The sequence below is a fragment of the Amblyomma americanum genome, chromosome 5 (assembly GCF_052857255.1).
Source record: "Amblyomma americanum isolate KBUSLIRL-KWMA chromosome 5, ASM5285725v1, whole genome shotgun sequence".
Taxonomy (NCBI): domain Eukaryota; kingdom Metazoa; phylum Arthropoda; class Arachnida; order Ixodida; family Ixodidae; genus Amblyomma; species Amblyomma americanum.
This window is the reverse complement of record NC_135501.1, coordinates 140,651,016-140,673,194: the sequence shown is the minus strand read 5'-3', so window position 1 is coordinate 140,673,194 and position 22,179 is coordinate 140,651,016. Positions and strand designations below refer to the sequence as shown.

The following is a 22,179-nucleotide window of genomic DNA, read 5'->3' as shown; positions in this document are numbered from 1 at the left end:
AAATGAACCATTTGTGCTGACTCTCGCTTGGGGTAAAGTTAATTCAGGGCGTTGTGCACTCTATATTAATACTACTGACAATGCAAAATTTCTGGATCACCACAGATACACGAGGGCTTAAAGCAACCGGGTCCCATTTGGTACCTGCTCGGTTTGATTCCAAGCGCCCTAGGGTACCTGCCAAGTTTTAATGGATATAAGCCTTCTCCCTGCCTGGTGCTTGGCTCTTATGGGGGGAAATGCTTGAGAAAAAGGTGTCAGACCACAGCCGCAACCCCCATCCCGAACTACACCTTCCAAATGTGGCCCATAAATGCACAATACCGCTCCTGTCCTCAACAAAAAAAAAAATTCGAAAAAAGCGAAGTCGGCGACGTGATTGTTTTTTTCTATCTTTGCAAATCTCGGTTTCGGCGAGAGTGGTGTACTTGCAATTAAAACACGGTCATTATCAATGCAGTCCAACTTTGGTTTGCCGTTCATACGCCTCTTCAACCAGCTCCTTTTTAATCCACATAAAGCAAATCTAATGCCTGAGTCAAATACTTTCTCCTCCAGACTTTCCGCCCGAGGCAACTATCTACTCCGCCTCTTCCACATGCTCTCCTATCACCCCTACGGCCGCCAAGCGTTCTCGAAGGCTTGTGAGATAAATGCACGACTTGTTAGGCACAAGTCCGTAAAAAAAAGAAGTTCAAAAGTGTTAAGATCACAAGAAAAAAGATATAAAAACAAAACAAGAGAAATACCTCCCGGGTCAACGCGTAAGGTCCCAGTCCCTTATCTCGCGCCCACTGTGTCCTCGTCCGTCAAGTTGACCCCCTCTTGCACCATGTTTCTCTCCTCATCCCCGAGCTGATATCCGGCTATGCGTCGCTACTCCATCGCGCATGTTGACGGCTGTTTCTGCGTGCATCCGTTCATCGCACGCCGCCCCAGCCACCCGTATAAGCATTCGTTACATGGTGGCCAGACAAAGAAAACTCAGACGAAACCCGGTGGATCGTTTCAGTGTCTTTTCTGTTGCTGCTGATGCTGCTGTAGCTAATGCCCGTATGTGCAGAATTGGTCACTCCCCACTTTACATTCAGAGATTTCTGGGAGTCCTCATACCAGTCCTGGCACAGTGGTGCACCCGCTAAGTGATGCGCAGTGCTACTGGCTGGCAGTTAAACAAAAGGGATGTTAGGCAGTGGCGGTGACGTGCTACAGAGCGCAGTGCTACAGGCTGGCAGTTAAACAAAAGGGATATTCGGCAGTGGCGGTGACGTGCTAAAGAGCGCAGTGCTACAGGCTGGCAGTTAAACAAAAGGGATGTTCGGCAGTGGCGGTGACGTGCTACAGAGCGCAGTGCTACAGTCTGACAGTTAAACAAAAGGGATGTTCGGCAGTGGCGGTGACGTGCTAAAGAGCGCAGTGCTACAGGCTGGCAGTTAAACAAAAGGGATGTTCGGCAGTGGCGGTGACGTGCTACAGAGCGCAGTGCTACAGGCTGGCAGTTAAACAAAAGGGATGTTCGGCGGTGGCGGTGACGTGCTGCAGAGCGCAGTGCTACAGTCTTACAGTTAAACAAAAGGGATGTTCGGCAGTGGCGGTGACGTGCTAAAGAGCGCAGTGCTACAGGCTGGCAGTTAAACAAAAGGGATGTTCGGCAGTGGCGGTGACGTGCTACAGGCTGGCAGTTAAACAAAAGGGATGTTCGGCAGTGGCGGTGACGTGCTACAGAGCGCAGTGCTACAGTCTGACAGTTAAACAAAAGGGATGTTCGGCAGTGGCGGTGACGTGCTACAGAGCGCAGTGCTACAGGCTGGCAGTTAAACAAAATGGATGTTCGGCAGTGGCGGTGACGTAATGGCCTAATGCGGTGGTCGGCGAAGCTGATATGTTCACGCCGCTGTGGTTTCGAAATCCACTCGTGGTCTTGGAGTGTTTTGCCATGAAGTGTTTTGCATAGTAGGCCTTTACCCCCGCTGACAGGTTGTCCACGTCTCGGTGGGCAGGTTGCCAACTGCCGGAGTCCTCGGAAAGAAAAACATCGGTGAAATCTGGGATTGAACGTTTTAGAGCTAGCGCATTAAAACTGCCCTGCCCGCAACGCCTATGGCACAACGGACAGGCATGGACTACAATTTCCTCATTGCATTCTTGAATTAGCGACCGGCGGTTGAAATGTTGATTAGCGCCAATTGTTCTGTGCAAGGCGCGGTTAACTAGTTAGTTTAATAGCTTCACTAATTCATAGCTTGCTCACACCTAGCGAGGACGAATGAACAACTGAACAATAGAAGTCGTTTCGACGAATTATTAACCATGCAATTATTAAGCAGGAAGGTCATTCAATAGAAAAAAATGTGCACGAGTGAATAGTTTATTCGAATTCGATAAAGTTAAAAAACTACAGAAAATGGCTAACAATAATAATATAAACACTATGATTCACGCTCTAGGAGCACTAAAAGTTTAACCATGCGTATTGACTTTAAACACCGTATCATGAGCGCAGAGGCGTATCAAGTGCCATACCTAAAGAGAGGGAATGTGTGGACGAAGGAAGGAGCGGAAATTGTCTTCCGCGGGCTGAACTGGAGGTTACGCATGTTAACCAACGTCGCACACATTGGTATCCACCTTTCAAGGAAGATGCGCTCACTGAATTCGGAGCAGATCCGCCTCACCTAAAGAACACTTACGATGACTTACTTGGCATCAAAGCGTGACTGAAAGCTTAATTTCACGAGCTCTTCGACAATAGAGCCGCGGAGGAGAAAGACAGCGCCTGAGGCAATTTTGGAGCGGAATGGCACCACGGCTCAACGTTCCCCATGGATATACAGCCTGCGAAGCGAGGCGCGGAATAGAGACGTATTTGTGTTTCGCGCGAGTTGGAAGACTCCCGCCAGAATTCTTTAGTTTGTTATGCGGCTTGTTTCTCTCTGTCTCTCTCTCTCTCTGCATTCCTCGTTTTGTTTTCGAGCACATTTCGCAACCCCGAGACGTCTGTGTCTTCTCTCTTCCTTGTTTTTAGTTAAGCTCGAGAAAACGACACGCCATTTCAAGTCAAGCGACGTGTCGCCCGGACAGAGCAAGCACGTGTCATTGGTGCGCCTTCACTAGGCTTGTGAAGATAGTCCGAGTAACTCTGGAGAAACATCATTAAAAATAAAAGCAACCAGATAAACGAACTCGTAGGCCTCTACCCTTCTTACTCAACGGTCAGGAAGTGGCAGTCGTATTGGCGCCGCGGCCCTACCCCGTCCCCTCCCTCAACCCTGGCAATTATAGAGTCCACTACCAAATTGCAGGGATACGGTGTCCTCAGCGGCAGTAGGAACCGCGGGATAGGGTGCCTTAGCCGATGTAGGAAGTAGCGGGGATTGTGTTCCTGGTTTGACATAGGACGGAATTAAAAGCAGTTGGGGAAGCTGTTGACCTGGCGTGAACCTACTTAGGCTGATGATGATGATGGACATCCCGATACGAGTCATTTGAACGAGAACATCTTCGACGGAAGTCCGCCAGGTTGGGTTTAAAAAAAAAATTGGTGGTGGTTTAGCTTTGCTTAAACCTGGAGTGACGCGACAGCTACAGCTGGCCGAGTGGAACTTGGTCATGTGACCAACCACGTGACGAACCACATGATCAGCCACGGCGCCGCGCCGCCGGCAACTGCTCCGCACTCGTGACCAACCACGTGACAGCGTGGCGGCGCAGCCACGCTGAAGGGTCGAAATGCTGCAGTAATGTAGATATCGCTGTAAAAATTGATAAATACTGACCCCAAGCGAATAACTTATTTTACTCTAAGCCCAACGTTTCCGTACCAACTCCGTCCCTTCGTCGGGGATCAATGAAATGCGAGCCAGCAGCAGCAGGGAGCAGACCTTCACTCTCCCTTTGTTAAAACGTGGCGATGTCAGCGCCGCTAGGGTTACATGACATTGCCGAAGGCATTCTCGACAACGACCACTACTCGGTCTACGTGGATCCTAGTCTCACCAGATAGCGCGTGGAAGCGGGCGTTCCAGTTGCGACATTCAAAGGCAATGCACGCACGCAGTTCTATCGTGCTGGAAGTGTCATTATGACCCTCGCTGTAAAAGGAACGGGAACGAGCAAAAACCCGAATGCATGTATTATCTGATAAACTCCAAGGATAACCGCTTTGAGGATCACAGCTAGGTTTTAGTTGTATTGTAACATTACTGCAGCAAGGCAGCGATTTTGTTTTATATTAAACACCTGTCTCCATCCTTTTCAGCAATGTAGGAATAGCTGATTCATTTCTCTGGACCTCCCAGGTACCTGTGAAATGTTCAAACTAAGGTCAAAGGAAGGAAGTAGGCTTACTCAAATCCGGTGAAGGTCGCAAACAGTATTTATCCACAATTGTTTTTTGTTTCTTTACTCAAGAGTATGAAAGTTGCGCCTCTTCTAACACACTTTTTTTTCTAGTGTAAGAAGGCATTTTCAAATACGCCGTTAGTATTTATGAACTCTGATGATATCTCGTGACTACACTGCATCGTATATCGTGAACAAGCGGAACCAGAATCACCTCTGAAAAATGACACAGTGACGCCTTTCATTACAGACATAATGAAAAAAGGACAGTAAACAGTTTTGAGAAAAAAAATATGATCAACACTCCTCAGAATGTCAAAAAGCATGTTCGCTATAGTTGACGGCGCTATTCACGGTGCTAGTTAACAAAATGCCTCTAGCCCCAAGTCTATAGCTTCGGCAGATGCTATTTCTATTACCGCTTTTTATAAAGAAAGAACCCTGCCGCTGGAACAGCACTACAAATAAAAATCAGCGGGGTTTAGTTCTGGTTAAACCTGCAGTGACGCGACAGCTACTAGCTGGCCGAGTGGAGCTTCGTCACGTGACCAACCACGTGACGAACCACGTGATCAGCCACGGCGCCGGCAGCCGCTCCGCACCACGTGACCAACCACGTTACAGCGTGGCGGCGCAGCCACGCAGAAGGCTCCAAATGCTACCGTAATGTAGCTATCACTACAGTAACCTATGGAGCTTTCTTTACAACAAACAGCAATAAATGACAGCCACTTGAGTAAAGCGTCCCATTTAGAGCTAGGTGCTTGAGAAGAGGAAGTTATGAGCCCAACGTCTGCATGGCAACTCACTCGAGCTTAGTCCAAGAGCAGGATTGGTGTCCACCAGTGATGCCTGTCTGCAGGTCGGACCTCCTGCACACCACGCAAGCGAATATCAGTGAGCTGTACCACCCACAAGAAATAACAATCTCATAAAATCCGCCACTGGTGTAGAGAAAAAACACTCAAAATAAGCGCGAACGAATTTCAGAGCATTGTTGTGTCCTCTGTATGAATTTCACTTTTATCCTTACGCTGTTTCTTTTTTTTTACTCTGGAATTCAGTCAGTCTTGCAGCTGGCCATAAATGCTTCAAAAAGAAAGTTTTCTCGTTCATGGCCACGCCTTTGCTATGGTGACAAGTGCCCAGTTACATTACTCGGATTCAGATACCAGAATGAATTATTACAACGTGCACTGACATCGCACAGCACATCTGTGGGCGACTTTTTGCGTTTCGTCTCCATAGAAGCGCTGCCGTTTTTACCCGCAGCGGTGGCTCAGTGGTTAGGGCGCTCGACTACTGATCCGGAGTTCCCGGGTTCGAACCCGACCGCGGCGGCTGCGTTTTTATGGAGGCAAAACGCTAAGGCGCCCGTGTGCTGTGCGATGTCGGTGCACGTTAAAGATCCCCAGGTGGTCGAAATTATTCCGGAGTCCTCCACTGCGGCATCTCTTTCTTCCTTTCTCCTTTCACTCCCTCCTTTATCCCTTCCCTTACGGCGCGGTTCAGGCGTCCAACGATATATGAGACAGATACTGCGCCATTTCCTTTCCCCCAAAACCAGTTATTATTATTATTATTAGTGCACGTTAAAGATTCCCAGGTGGTCGAAATTTTTCCGCCGCCCTCCACTACGGCACCTCTTTCTTCCTTTCTTCTTTCACTGCCTCCTTTATTCCTTCCCTTACGGCGCGGTTTGGGTGTCCGCCGAGATATGTGGAACCGTTACTGCGTGATTTAATTTTCTCAAAAACCGATTTTCAATCTTTAAAGCATTGAGAAGAAATATACAAGGTGTTTCATCTAAAATTTTACATAATTTTTAAAAATAAGTTTTTTTTAGTCAGAATACCGATTTTCATCTGCATAGCATCGTCATCGATGTAGTACATCGGAATACAGCCGACACGTGGTATCTACCAGGCAAGGTTAACTAATATTGAATAGTTAGCTCTTTAACTATTGCAGTTGGACTCCTTAATTATTGAGAGGCGCGTAGCCCGCCATGAGTAATATCCATATCAGTTTTTTAGAATTTCGAAAACGCAGTTACCTTCGGCGTTGCGGCCCAACAAATTTTGGCTATATCCCGCCAGAATACATGCGCTTACGAGAAACGTGAAGAAAAAGCAACCCCTCCAGTGCACGTAACTCGTCGAAACAGCCAAAATTTGTTGGACCACAGCTCCGAGGGTAACTGCGTTTCCGAAATTCTAAAACCCGATATGGATATTCCTCACGGTGGGCTACATGCCTCTCAATAATTAAGGAGCCTATAGGAGTAATAGTTAATAAGTTCACTATTCAAGATTAGTTAACCAGCCTGCTAGGTAGCACGCCTTAGCTGTATTCTGATGCACTTAACCGCTAACGATGCTGTGGCGAAAGAAAGCGATCTTCTAACTCAAAAAGCCTAGTTTAAAAAAATTTGTTTAAAGTCTTGGGTGAAACACCCTGTATAGCTAAGCCACTGAAAACGAGCATCGCGACGCCGGAATGAGCAAAAGTTGCAGGCCAGCTCCGAAATATCGAAAAGAGATACTGAATCCGTGCTTTTTTATTTTGTTTAATTTCGCTTGCGAATATAAACAATTTTTATGTATTATATCACTACATGACACTGTTTGGCTGCTCTGTGATAGGAGTGCTACCTCGCACTACCTTTCAACCTAAGTTGGTTTGTTCTTCATTAATTTCTCTCCTCATTGCTGTTAGTCCTTTTCTTATACTTATTCCTGCTTGAATTGCTTACACAAACTGTGCTGTTCGCGGTATTCCAATTTGTTGCCGCTGCCTGCCGGGCCTGTCCTTCAAGACCCCTGCGGATTTGACAGGCCTATCATGTATTGCTGCTGTGAAAATCTTATGCGAATAAAGTTTTATTATTATTATTATTATTATTATTATTATTATTATTATTATTATTATTATTATTATTATTATTATTATTAACCCTTCCCATGGTGCATTGCAAAAATTAACCAACGCTGTTCGGCTGAAGCAGACTGGTAGAACCCTCCAGTAGACATTTTTTTTTCTTTATTGCCTGGCTTTGGCATTGCACAAGAACGACTAGAACAAAATTACAGGACACGATGACGCAGTGCAGAACAATCCAGCAAGATAAGCCAGGCGAGTAGAGCAAGTTCTCACCATCTAGCCGGAAATTTATAGCCTTTGTAAGTATTTTAATAGCTTGATTCATGTTCAATGAAACACCTTGTGTGCACACTTGCCAAACGATCCCACACATTTGCATACCCTTTTAGCAACCAATCAGTTTTGTCACCTGTTCAATTACCGAGGATTGATGGATTGTATACAGATACACATATTTCCCTACTATCACCTCCGCCACCCTTTCCTTCATTTCGCAGTCCAGCTGTCCAGCCAGAGTAAGACAGCCACCACGCCTTTCGTTTGCTCATAACTCCTCTTATTGATAGTATTGAGAACCTGACTGTGCTCCTGTCTTTTATATTTCAGAAAGCCTGCGATATCGAAGCAGTTCAAAGAACCGCAGGTGGTCAAAACTGACCCTCAGCCCTTCAGTACGGCAGACCTCACAACCGGCAGCTTTGATATGCCGCACACAAACCCTCTCAACCGAGGCATCTTTAGTATAAAAGCGTCATTAACAAGCACGCCTTGCTCCATCTTTCAACGGCCCAGTGTCGTCACATCACGCTTCATTACCTCGAACTCGCTTACGATTACGGGGCTACGTGCCGCCTCAGCTCTTCGCCAACTCATGAGCTTGGGAGCGTTACGTTCCATGGGGAGTCAACGTGAAATCATCATTAAAACCGAAGCCAGAAGCCAGCGCAGCCGGCTTCAAGGAAGACGTGACTAAGAAGCAACGTGGCTAGCGTGCATATCGACTGAGATCGCCTCATGAATGGAGAGCTGCGCGCCTTTGAGGAACACGTGGCTGTGCGGTGGGGGGGTGTTAAATTTGCGCATGCGCAGTTTCGCGACGCCCGCTGTAATGGAAGCAATTTGTAAAATGACTTCGGGAGACAAGTTACAGTCATCAATGGCAAAGCCAGTTAAGGGATGTGTACTTTTCAGCGGCAAATGAAGCATGAACTTAGCTTTTTAATTGCAATATTGAAAAACAGCAGACTTTATTTCCACGAAACTAAGTACAAGCACAGCTTATCTTTATTCCGAAGGCCCGAAGACCGTGGTTTTCGGAAGTATTAATTGATCCGGCTTGTATTTCTACTCCAACAGCGATTGTTGTTTTTTTTCGCCCGCGTTTAAGTGTTCGCTTGTGATGTGACGCTGACTCACAAGTGTTTTGAAAACGAAGTTGTCTTCTTTATCTTATTTTCGGAAATTATTTTTCTTCATTATTACGCCATGAGCATGAGAGTTTCGTTCTGTATCATTAGAACAGACTTTGGGCGAGCTGTTTCTGCATCTCTTCACATCAATTACGCTGATTCTGATCCTATAAGAAATATTGTTTCTAATATCAGCAAAAAGAAGTCATCAGTCAAGCCCATGCCGCAGCCAGGTACCAAGAGATCGTGGCCGACTCCAAGCCTTGGAGGTTAAAACTTCCTTGGATTTGATTGAAGAAACAAAGTTTGTATTCTCTTTCTCTCTCTAAGAACAAACTGCGCCTCAAAAAGACGAGATCTTGGATTTGAAGTACTAAATTAGGGACCCTTCCCACTCCTTCCTGTTTAAAGAAGAATTAATATTCTGTTTCTTCATCCCATTATAACGCCAAGCCAGTTATACTACAGCAGCACGGGTTGCGTAAGCATTAACTGCATGACGCGGTAATTTGTCGCGCGACAGCATCGCGCGATGAGCTGAGGGCAACCTGACCGTTGGTTTGCAGAAAATTTCGCCCATCGCCTTGAAGTGTTTCGAAAATCCAGCCAATAGCATTTAGGCGGCAACCGCGTGAAGCGATGTTCCTGGTGACGCGACGTGCAATTGCCGTTGAATATACTGCTGCTGCAGGTACACCCGCCCGAATCCACTAGATTTAGCGATTGAGCGGCGCGTTTTCAGTGTTGGCCGCCGCCTCACTGTTCGGTCACCCTGAGTCATCGGGGAAGTATAACTGTGCTAGTACCAAGCTTTTAAGACTAAAACGCATGAATTACGTTAAAGGCACTGATGAAAATTCTTCCGGTAATGCATTGCAGTTCTAAGGGCCATAAATCAATGGCGCCGAACTGCGTTCTCATGTGCTGAGGCTTGAAAAAAGTGACAATTCAACGACCATTACTGTTCTATTATTCGCACCAAGGCACTATTTCTAGGCACGGCTCAGAGGAAGAGAGCATGGGCAACTTCTTCACTGAAACCGCTCCGAAAAAATAAAACTTCACTCGCGAAATAACTAGATCTGAAGTCAAGTACCCCCAATATCTTCTGTCCTTGGTTAGTCTCGCAAGCTGCTTCCGGGAGATGAGCGAAATTTTCTGCAAGCCCAAAAACTGAGAGACGCGAAGGGCGACACTGGTTCCGCGGCCCTCAGCTCATCGCGCGATGCCATAATCGCGCGGCGTGGCGTGCCGCCGCAAATTATCGCCGCATGCTGTCAGCGCTGAAGGCGTTGCGGGTGCATATGTGACTTCCGATCTATTTTGAGAGCGCAGCTCGTTTTTCAAGAGCTGTTTCAGCGAAACTGTCGACACTCGGTTCGTTGCTTCAGACCTGGCCACATGCGTAGAACCTGCCCTTTCACAAATCAAGTGGAACATGCGCCTGCAGGCGAAGCGGCTCACCGATCCGGCCTCTGCAAAACTGACGACTACGACATCACATCGCCAACTTGCCCCACAAAGCAGAAGGCAACAGAAAATATTCGTCGTGGGTACTCTAAGCAAATGACTGAGAATGTGAATACATCCCCCGTGCAGACCTCCAACCGGTCTGCAACTCTCCAGTCGGATGATGACAAGTGGCCCAAACTCTCGTGCCACAGACGCTTGAAACTGCTACCCAGCAGACTTTATAGCGATCATGTGCGTAAGGACCGCCGGCGTCAGCAGGCTACAAAACAGTGTCGCATCCCGGAACCTCCCAACGATGACATGAGGGTAGTTGATGACCACATCGCGCGCCATTTGGCAGAGGTCTCAAGGCTACGACTACACCGTGAACTGCTTGCGCGCCGTAGACATTCAGCGGGATCTGGCACCGCCACTAGAAATGACGAATCAGCACCGAACATGTCCCGCCCACCGGCTTCATTCAACGCTAATCCCAGAGTATCGGCTTCATTCCCTGAGTACTCTACAACATCCCTGCTCCGCTTCATGGTGAACCAGTTATCCAACCTGACATCTGTTCTCTTGCAACGCTTGGACTGCTAACGGAAGATGGCACGTTCCGGCTTTTCTGGTGTGCTCCAGTGGAATTGCAGAAGCCTCTCCACTAAAGTGGTAGAGCTCGAAACCCGTCTTCGCTTGCACAAGTTGCAGGTGTGGGCCATGTTACTGCAGGAGCCCCATGCTTTGCCAGCAATTCCGGGCTTCAGTTGTTCTGCGTCGCATTCGATGAACGACCATCGTGTGCACACTGCTTCGCCTCCAGAAAAGGCGCCGGTGTACATTGACACGAGTTCCTCCCATGTATGCCTCTCTGTGGAAACCTGGTGCACCTCACACCAGGAGGTAGTTGCAGTTGCTGTGAAATTACACAAGGCAACTGTTGTGGCGGTATCTTACTACGTTAGACCAGCGGGTGGCGCTTCCTCCCGTATTAATCTGGGCTGGTTATTGACCGTGCGTAGGAAATACCCCAGGTGTCCGATTTCAGTCGGTGCTGACTTCAACGCCCCACACCCAGATTGAGGGTACCCTACTTCGAGCCCCCGCGGTAGGCGTGTGCGGGATGTCTTCGCGGATGCGTTGTTTATTCTTCTAAAACATTTGGTTTAGTAACGCGGGCTGTGCGTCGGAGTCACAGTGCCACCTATGCTCCTGATATAACGTGGTGGTCTGGCCCCGGCACTCCCTCGTGGCACCTTGAGCCTGACTGTTGGGGGAGTGACCACCACCCTATCATCACCTTTGTCCATCCATCACGTACCCGCCGGTTACGCGAGTGTACGGTAGTCAACTGGGATTGTTTCCGCACTATTCTCCAGTATCTCCCTGCGGAGTCGTCACCATCGCTTGTTGACGGCATACAATGCGCGCTAAACAGGGCTACCGCCTCCACCTGGGCAGACATCGATCGACCGGTTCCACATATCGGTCTGCTAAACTTGTGGGCTGCTCGCCGACAGGCCGAGCTGGCAGCTTCACGCGATCCCACATCAGCACAGACACGTATAAGACTGAAATATATAACAGCTAAGGCTGGCAGTTATGAACGCGATCTATCACTGCGGCAGTGACATGCGTGGTGGGAGCAGTTATCTGCTAAGTCCTTGAATCCATTTCTCTGGAGAACTCTCCGTGCAAGTGAACAAGGTCACCGTCGCCCCGACGCAGCTAGCCCCACATGCTTCGCAGCTAACTTGTCTCCGGATGATTTCGCCAGAGAAGCGGCAGGGAAGTTTTTTCCAAAATACGATGTCTTGCCGCCCTCAGCTACCATTCCTAGCTCGGCAGGGATTCCAGCGCGCGCAGATAAACTGTCATCAGCAGCAGACGCTGAGAGTATTGCGTGTCGTTTTTCTATGCCTGAGTTGCTTGCAGCAATAGATGAGGCTAAACGAAAGATATCGCCCGGTCCGGATGCCATTCCATCTGAGGTGTACAAGAACGCGAGTTGTGCTGTCCTCCCTCAACTTCACGACACCATTAATAAAGTATGGCTGAACGGCTCTGTTCCTGAGACCTGGAAATTGGCCACTGTGATCCCAATTCCAAAACCAGGGAAGCCACCGACGGACCTTGGCAACTTCCGGCCTATTTCCCAAACATCAACGCTGTGCAAGCTGACAGAGAAAATGCTAGCCACACGACTGTCGTGGTGGCTGGGGCACCACGGTTTCTATACCACCCCGCCCAAATTAGCTTCCGTCCATTCGTCGGCACTGAAGATGGTTTAGCTGTCTTGACGCCGCAATTCATCAACCCGCCGCCACAGTGTACGTACCGTTCTTGCCATGGATATCGGAAAGGCTTACGATAACTTAAGTCATGCTGCATTTCCCTCTTCGAGTACGCATTTTTATAAAATCCTTCCTTGAAGGCCGAAGATTTGCCATACGCCTCAGTGGTGAGTATACATGGGATCATTTGTCTCTGTTCGCGGTACCCCCCAGTGCTCGGTACTGTCACCAACGCGGCTATTGCCTTCATTCCTCTTGCATGGCGCTTACGCGATGTCTCTGACGTTAAGTTCTTACTATACGCCGATGATATCACAGTGTGGAGCACTCACCATGACCTGCTAAATCAAGCGGCGGCCCTACAGTCAGCCTTAGATATTACAGCCCATTATGCTATGTCTGTCGGCCTACAGCATTCAGTGAGCAAAACTACGTTCACGTCAGTGGCCAACCACTGGGGACGCCGTAAACTCGCTGCCACGCCAATCCGTCTCCAACAATCTGCAGCCCGACTTCAAGAATCTTAGAGATTGAAAATTCTGGGTTTGTCGATACATCAGTCCGGAAGGGGCACAGCCTGGCTTTATCAGGCTAAAAAGCAGGTGTTGCAGACTTTGGGCCTAATCAGACGTATTGCTCCCAAAACCGGTGGCGCTCGCGCCCATGTCGCACGATCTTTTGTGAAAGCGGTTTTGCAGCCGCGCCTCATTTACCAAGCACAGTTCCGACACTTAACCAGGGCTCAGATAGATCGTCTGGAAGCCGTCAATCAAGAGGCTATGAGAACTATCACTTGCCTTTCACGCATCACACCGATCGTGGCACTTCAAGAGAATGCTCAGCTTTACACCCTTGATGAGCTGGTGCAGCAGCGCCGTGATGCTCGTAGCCTTAAGGCCACCCTTTGGCACTCACCGCAAGCAGTACGGACTTATGCTTCTTCACACACCATATATACTCTTGCCGCCACCCTTAGTTCTTCTTCCATGGGACTTTGTGCATATGAGAGACAATAAATGTACCGATCTACGTCGACCAACCTCATCTTATGCGGAATCGTCCTTACCCGAGCGAATCGCGAAACAAGATATTCACCTTTCCCGCGGCTCAATCATTATATATGTAGATGCCTGCATCCAGGGCTGTGAAACAACGACTGCATTTTACTGTCCCTGCAAAGCCTGCACTTAACAAGACGGCCAGGTTTCGATCCGGGAAGCCCCCTTCTTCCTTTTTGTGCTGAACTGGTTGCTATACAAGACGCGCTTCGCTCTGTAGCCGCAGTTACCTTGCTCCCTACAGCCCACATTATCATACGTACTGACGCCCTTGAAGCAACTCGTCTACTCCGAAGTTTCAGCCGCAGCCCAGAAATCTGCCAGAATACACATCGTCTGGCGGCTCGCATCCCGCCTCGCAAGCCATTCGAATTAAGTGGGTCTCACGTGACCTGCTGAGTTCCCAAAGCTCTGCCGATTCTGCAACTCGCTTGGCGACCCCACCCACATCAATGCCTGAATTTCTCAGCATGGATAATGGTACCCTCCATCTCACAAGAAAGGAACACATCCGGCGCCGCAAACGTGCTCTCGTCCCTCGGTGTGCGATAACCCTGCCCCGAGGTCTTACCCGTGCAGAGGAGGTTGTGCGCCGGAGGATCCGGGTCGGGGTTGCCCTCACTCCTGCCGTCACTCGGAAGTGGCCTCAATTTCGCCACTTATAGCCCCACCTATAGGGTGTCCTGTCTGCAACTCGCAAGATACTGAGGCTGATATTCACTTGTGGGTTTGCCCGGCGCTGAAGCCAACCAGAATTCGCCACCTGCCACCAGGAGGCCTGCAGCCGGACAACCCGCCCTCATATATTGATTGGACGCAGGGGTCACATCACCGCTCCCTCCTCGCCTTCGTTAGATGGGCCCACCTTTTCTCCTTCATTTGACACCCACCTACACTTTTCTTTCTCTTTCTACCCTCCCTACTCCCCTTATGCCCTGAGGTATTAAATAACGTTAAAAAAAATCACCTGCTCGTAAGCGTTCAAGGGATGATCACAAAAATGCCAAGATTGTGACGTCGCACCACACTCTCGGTGGTGGCAGTTCCTTCATCGATCATAAGACGAGGCCTACTTATCTCTTGCGCCTCTGCTGGCTTCAGTGCTAAAGGGCAAGTGCATAAACTTTAGAAATCGACGAGCTTAAATGGGTTGAATGTGCGAAACTTGCCGGTAAAGCATGCGAAGTCCTTTCGGGCTAGCATTTCAAATGGTGAGGTAATCGCCGACTGAAATTGAGACTGCCATCAAGCTTCTCCGCAGCGCACAGCTCCAAGTGGCTAGGGGGGCATCATGGCGTCTTGGAAGATAGCAGTACATATAAAACGCATAAACGCTTGCATTCAAGGAAAAAAAAAAACCGGCGCCACTGAAGACAGGCAAAGGCCTCCGTGCGTTGTTTGGCAGCATCCAACTAGGCACGGCAGTGAGTGGTTGGCGGCAGCGGAAACTGACGTCACACCGAGCCTCTCCGCACTTCTAACATTGCTGTGAGGAGAAGCCTATAATTTAATATTCGATTACGCCAATATTTTAAATGCTAGCGCAAAAACACTTGGTATGCTTTACCTGCAGCCTATATAGGTTTGAATCCTCCTTTATCCCTCCTTTATCCCTTCCTTTACGGCGCGGTTCAGGTGTCCAACGATATATGAGACAGATACTGCGCCATTTCCTTTCCCCAAAAAACCAATTATTATTATTATTACAGAATTTTCAAAAAAAGTGGTGCAGTTTCCCTTCAATCGAAATATCTGAGCAGAACAATTTTTTTTTTCTATTTTGAAAATTTTGTGCCTGACGTGTTAACATTCCCGTCCTCGCATTATTGGAGAAGTATCCGTATGCTCTAAGTGCCTGGGATGTAGTGCAGTGTGAGGACTTATGCACTTTTGAGCCTTCTATTGGCAGCCATGTGGAACAGTCTCGGAAAGAAAAAATTTGAACATTTAAAATCTGTAAGCTACCGGTAGAGAAATATTGAAGGCAATGGCCCATTCTTCCGATATTAGCAAAATATTTCTTTTATGGTGTTTCCATCACTCTCATCAATTAGTTAAGAGGGACATAGAAAACCAATGGGGAACGATTCTGACGATAGTCGAATCGTTAATAGCAAAAAATCAACCCTGCCGACTGGAGATCTGCGCATATATTGATTGTTATAGAGAAATCTTACAATATATGGAAAAAGCGCTCTTGTAAACTTTTTCCCGTTCAAAAATACTTTTGTACAGAATAGTTGGGCACGTACGAGCCAATACTTATTCCTCGCAAACATATGGTAACCGTTTAGACTGGCGCGTGATTTTAGCACTTTGGGGACGCCAGAGCAGAGCTCGCTTCTAATGCAAAAGTGCTGATAGTGCAAAAGAGCATGATAGTGAAAAAAGTTCCAAATCGACATCTTCTTTGGAAAATTCTTTGTGGCTCAGTGAAATTGTAGGATATCGTTTTAGAAACCGACGCCTATTGCTATTGACAGCAACGCTCGATATGAACATCCTATCCAAATTGTATTCAATTTTCAGTTTTGTTTCCTTCATCATTAGCTAAGCGAAACCCAAGCCGCTACTAGCGGAGGGATTTTGTTAGTGGACATTACGAGCGGTAACTATGGTTACCGCTCGCACTGTTCACATCTGTGCCTTAAGTCCGCTTCCAAGTCGCGGTTTCTTTTCTTCTCCCGCTCGTGAAACCAGCTGGCCCAAAATTTCTGCCTCTTTAACTCCGTCAGCATATAGTTCGAGTAATATCTAACAGGAGGGTCCTTTCGTGAATTTGTTGAAGTTTCCTCGGATTTCTTTGCATTGGTGAAAAACGTGGAGTTTAAGTCGAAATAGTTTTAAGCCGCGGCACTCGAATTAAAACTTATGACGAGTGTTCACATCCGGTCTATAGCAAGTTGAGCTCGTTCAATTTTCGTCGCTAATAGTTTTTCTTTACCTCCCTCTTGCGCGGTAAATGCGCATTCCGGCAGCGATGCAAAACTTACCCTAATATTCAGGAGCGAAGTACTTTGCTTTCTACACAATTTTCTAACAGTTCCACACATCAGGATCAAGGCACCAATCTGTATACGCACAGCATTGCCCATACATTATTACGAGTTCACTCGCTTATACTGTGGTTTAACCGAAATGGGTCCGGTAGACGGGAAGAAGTAGACTTGTTTCAATGATTAGGGCAGCACCCCAAGATGGAGTAGATTTGAGTAAGGGAGTAATTACGCACTGGCATCAACACAAGCACAGACATTGGCTACAAAGAAAAGCGTACAGCTTTCATAGCAACTTCGCGGTGAACGAAAACTCTGGATCAAGACAAATTTCAACTCCGTAGCTTTCCTTTGGAGCCGTACGGCTGAGCTTGGTAGGATGCTAATGTGAAATTACTCTTTTAGTAAACAGTATACTTATGAGCTTGGTAGGATGCTAAAGGGAAATTACTCCCTTAGTAAAGAGTATACTTATGAGCTTGGTAGGATGCTAAAGGGAAATTACTCCCTTAGTAAAGAGTATACTTATGAGCTTGGTAGGATGCTAATGTGAAATTACTCTTTTAGTAAACAGTATACTTATGAGCTTGGTAGGATGCTAAAGGGAAATTACTCCCTTAGTAAAGAGTATACTTATGAGCTTGGTAGGATGCTAAAGGGAAATTACTCCCTTAGTAAAGAGTATACTTATGAGCTTGGTAGGATGCTAATGGGAAATTACTCCCTTAGTAAAGAGTATACTTATGAGCTTGGCAGGATGCTAATGGGAAATTACTCCCTTAGTAAAGAGTATACTTATGAGCTTGGCAGGATGCTAATGGGAAATTACTCCCTTAGTAAAGAGTATACTTATGTACACTTGCTGCGAGAGGTTTACCGACGTTCTGAACCAGGAGTGGCGAGGAGTACTTGCCAGTAATCTGCAGGCGCCGCGCCCCAGTTCTGCCAACTAGAAGGGCGGAGTGAGGGAGATGAGGAGCTTGTTAAGCGAAGAAAGCAAACGTTGTGGCATTCAATTCAAGCCGCAGAAAAACGTAGCCTTTTTTAAACATAGGCACAAGCGTACCTTTCTTTAACAACGACAGCTGCGTGAATGTTTTTTTTTTCTTTCAGGACCAACGGTGATGTTTTTCGTAACACCTCTAACGTGAAAACTGTATACTCACCTGCTGGCGAAAGATAACTTCACACAGATTTGTGGCGGTGTAAGGCGAGGGCGAAAGGGGGACAATGGGAGGCAGGCGGTGGGGCGTGGTAGAGCTACAGTTGAACCTCGCTATAACGAAGTTCAAGGGGCGATTACTTCGTTATAGCCGTAGCTTCGTTGTAGCCCGTGTTGACAGAGCTTCCACGGGAAAATGTTCATTATTTCGTTATATCCATTATTTCGTTATAACGAGGTTCGACTGTATTGCTATCACTGCCCACATTAAAGAAAGGCATAAAAGCCTGGAATCTTTTTTTTCTTAGAACAAATGAAAAGCGAGAAGTCGTAAAAAAATAGAGTCGTAAAAAAAAGAACCTTTGCATGCTCATGCCCGTGTAAGCATCGACGAGGGCAAACTTAATCGCACGTAGATATTCCCTTATTTGGCCATTTTCATAACACGCCACATTTTTCGTCACTACGAGTGACGTTATGCAGGAAAGGCACACAATGCCAGCCGCAATTGTGACGGCTTTTTATGCTCACTATATCGTCCTCAACAAGGTAATCATAAAAGCTTTCTATGTAGAACGCACAGGCACTTTCCAGTATTTTACACTGTAGCAATTGCGCGACTCATTCACGCAGTTGCATGATCGTCGTCATGCATGCCTGCTGCTGTCATAATGATGCGCAGGTCAATTGCATCAAAAACTCCGCCAGAGTTCGATGTGTTACTCCAAACAAATGAAACCTATAGCCAAAAGTTCGCCAGTGAATACTGAAAGTCATCCTGAAGGGGCAATATCAGCATTCTGAGGTCTTTTTTTTTTTTTCAATGTTTAACTTGGTGTAAGGTATCTCTCGAAACCTGATCGGTTTTGAAGCTCCCCCTCACTGTCGGGGTGGTGTTGTTCAATGTTTTGCCATTTATAAGAGATTATTTGATTTCTTTTACCTAATATGACTGATTTACTGTGGCACGAAACTTGAATTACGTCAACAGTTGCGCCACAGGAACCGCACTGAACTGCTACAGTCTGAGGCGGTCGCAGCCATTTTCAACGCCATATTTTTTCCAGAATAATGTGTATTTGGCACCTTCTTTATGACAGTTTGAATAAATTTAGCGCTGATCACCCATATTTAATAACGTTCGCATGGCGCTAACCTTGAGATGTCTCAATAAGACTTTCACTGCAAAGGAAGCTTTGAAAAAAGGGCAACACAGGCTCCAATGCAGATTCTCTACTTTGGGGTACAGAATACCAGATGTCAAAGTAATAGGCTTTCGCTGTGGGTTTACTATTACCAAGCCTATAAACAAGGTAAAGCGCATCCCAGGAGTGTTCTGCAGTGAAATAACGCCGCGGTGGTGACTGCTTGACCCGTTTTACGTTTAATACAAATACAGCAAACATTTTTATTTACAGTAAAATCCTGTACTTTATATAACAGAATACGCATGATGACTATGTGCGCATCGTGAGTTATTTAATAAATAATATAAATTTCACCTAATAATGAAAATACAACTCCTTACTGCACTGAAGAACAGTCGTCAGTCGGGTAATTTTGGCAGCAGCAGATATGTAAGCCTATATGGGGTTAAAGCGGCTGACGCTGTGCATGCACGGTACAGATGCGGGGACGCTGTTTCAGCTGCAGAGCACTGCCCGTGCGCACGTGGGATAGCGGAGCATCTGGAAAAAGGTATTGTCGCTACAGGTTGTCCAAACCCTGCTACGACACTATATCCGACGAAGCTACTACTGGTACCTTTAGAGAGAGAACACCATGGACGACGTCCGGAAGCATTATGGGACCGCGATTTATTAAATGTTGACAAACCGCCCTTTATGAATGAGTGACAACCACAGAAGAAACCTGCGGGCGTTCGACTCAAATTATTCACTTTCCGTGTTGCCATGATTCGCAAAAAGAATTCGTAAAGCGGTTAATTGAAAGATCTGCTGTAGTGAACCAGTGGCACCCCAAGCCTAGAGACTAATTGCCAAGGATGGAGCTTCATTGGCAACACCCTTAAAACTGCCGTACTTGTCCTCTATAGCAAAAATAATCCTTGCAACATATTACTGCCTACTGCTTTCGTGCGCGTCAATCAAGCAAGGATATTCAACTGTGGCAGCCTCCATCGCTCGTGGTACGTCCACCGACTTGCCCTGCTCTCGTCTGCGGTCGGCATCGTATCGCGTTATGAGCACAAGTTTATCCTCAAATAAACCCAGTAATTTATATCTTAAAAGAAGAGCAATACTACATCCTAATACCCAGCACAGGTCCGCTCACTGCTTCTGGATGAACCACCAACTTCGAAAAGCTAATGAATATGCACTGTGGGCAAAGTACCAATGATTCCGAAAACGTGTCCATGCTACTCCCAAAGTCAAGGCCGAATGCATCGCCCGTCTCCCTGAATTCATATTCTTTTACCGCCCCTGAACGCTGTATCGTTTTCTTCAGATTTGTATCAAGCATAGCTGTATATAAATGAGTGCGTTGTTCGGCCCGTTTCTCGTTAATGTTCACGCGAGAAAACCAGCAGAAAAGACCGAGCAGACAGACAAGACGGTGCTGACCCTCTCTTTGTCGCATGCTCCAGGGTCAGCACTCTGTATGTCTGTTCTACGAGCACCGTCCTTTACGCTGGCTCTTCGTACGGTAAAGCATATATACCCACCACAGCGGGTCAGCGTCCATAGCTGACAGCGTCGAACGGGAGGAGACGGACGACGAAGCCGCCACAAGCTCAGCGTGATGGGACATGCCGTTGATGAGCTCGTGTCCTCCTCGCCTCAGCAGGTGCTGGTGTCCAGAATGGTGCCCGTGTGGCGAGTGGTGATGGCGACCTACCGCCGTCAGCGACGAATCCTCATCTTCGTCGTCATCATCATCGTCCATCAAGTCGCGCCTGGCTGCACTGTCGTAGAGAGACGCCGACCCGACGTCCATGAGCAAGGCGTGCGAGTTCTGCGTTATGGCGCCGTGCAGGTCTTCGGGGTCCTGGTTGAGGTCCATGGGCGACGAGGACGACCGGTAGCGGCAGCTGTCGGCCGAGGAGTCCGTGCTGCCTCCGCCGCTGCTGCTCAGGGCTGACGTCGCCATGGCGGACAGAGGTAGCAGCCGAGAGACGAGCACGTCCTCGAAGAAGGCGGTTGACCTCAAGAGTCACCGGTCCTCGAGACTCTGTGGTCGCCACGTTTAGTACCCTTTTACATCACGGACCGAACAGCGTATAGACTGCACGACCCGAGGGAATGAACCTTTCAGCAACGTTCACTGACAGCTCTCACGGTCTAATTACCGATGCCACATGTATCGCATCTGATGATCAGACCAAATCGGTGGTCCATGGGGCCTTGCAGGCGTGATGATGTTCTTTGTGTGGAGCGAATGATAAAAGCAAGGTCAACGCTTTTAAATATTTTGATCCAAGAAAAAGTTCCGAGTGAACACTTGCTTCAATGAGGCGAGACCACAGATGTGAAGTGGACCACACGGCGTCCGATGGTTCCACGCTGCCAGAAGGCCCCGTGATAATGTCCGTGTCAAACAAAAACGGCCACTCTGGCGAGCTCCTGTTGTTTTCTTGTAAGCTTGTGGACAGTTCGGGTCACGTATTTCCTGGATATACTATGGTGTGAGACACGAACCTTGATGCCCGCTCGTTTGCAACTGAAGTCTCTCAGAAGAACATCCTAAACTGCTGGGTCCAGTGACAGGCTTGACTCTCGAAAGGAAGCGACATGCGGGTTCACGGAGGCAGTGGCACAGTACTAGCTGCGTGAAAGTTCGCGTGGTAATGCAAAAGTTTCTCCCAATGTCTGCTGCTATCTAGTTCTGTGCGACGGTGTCTGTGGGCGAAAATTAACACGTCTTCAGTCCTAAACCTTCTGTAGTTCTCTTTTCAAATGTTTCCTTCCTTTCCGTCTTATCAAGCTTGTCCTCGGTCTCAACTCACAAAGTCCGCCTTAACCGGCTCTCGCGTACCGTTATGCCATAATTCAACTTACCAGTCCACTCCCGCCGCCGAATGTCACGCCCTTTCAGGCTGGAGAAAGGCTAGCTGAAGCAGGGACGGCCAGCACAACACTCACATGCGAAACGGGCGGGTTTCGCTCACAGCAGTGGTCGTCGAACGCACGCAGAGACGCAGAGCAGAGCTAGCGGCGGCGTCTAATACAACGACGTGGCCACAGAACCATCGCGGACATCAGAACAAGCAGAGCGAAGTTCCTAGTATCCGGGTTGGTTTCACAACGCACGCTTCGCTTCCAGCGAGCGCCCTTCACGTTCGATCGATGTTTCTCGCTCGGGAACAGACGCGCAGTACGTAGCACACTGGAAAGTCGTGGGGCAGGTCCAGAAAAAGCCGGTCGAAGCAAAAATCACGAAAATAAAACAAAACAATGAAGGGAGGACCGACTCCACGCTTCCCATTGGCTGCCGTGCAGCGGCGGTGGGCGGTACTCCAGTTAGGCGTTCGACCAATGAGGGAGCTGCGGCATGGAGAGGAGTGAGAGAGAGACCGGACGTCGGGGCGAGGAAAGAAATATTCGTAGCGGGCAGCAGACGGGA

At 47.8% G+C, this 22,179-nt stretch overlaps 1 protein-coding gene across 3 annotated transcripts in view; it reads right to left on the bottom strand.

Annotated features, from left to right (window-relative positions):
- LOC144132785 (uncharacterized) overlaps positions 1–21,944 on the bottom strand; it is an 89,122-nt gene extending 67,178 nt beyond the window's left edge. The window contains exons 1-3 of one of the 3 annotated variants that reach the window (XM_077665438.1): positions 20,282–21,928; positions 17,347–17,382; positions 5,151–5,213 (exon numbers count right to left, since the gene is read on the bottom strand). In XM_077665438.1, coding sequence (XP_077521564.1) covers positions 5,151–5,213; positions 17,347–17,382; positions 20,282–20,706 — 524 coding nt within the window. In that variant the 5' untranslated portion in view covers positions 20,707–21,928. Of the gene's footprint in view, positions 1–5,150; positions 5,214–17,346; positions 17,383–20,281 lie in introns of all 3 variants that reach the window. The other 2 variants (XM_077665439.1, XM_077665440.1) reach the window with 2 other exon arrangements.
- Positions 21,945–22,179: the final 235 nt, after the last annotated feature.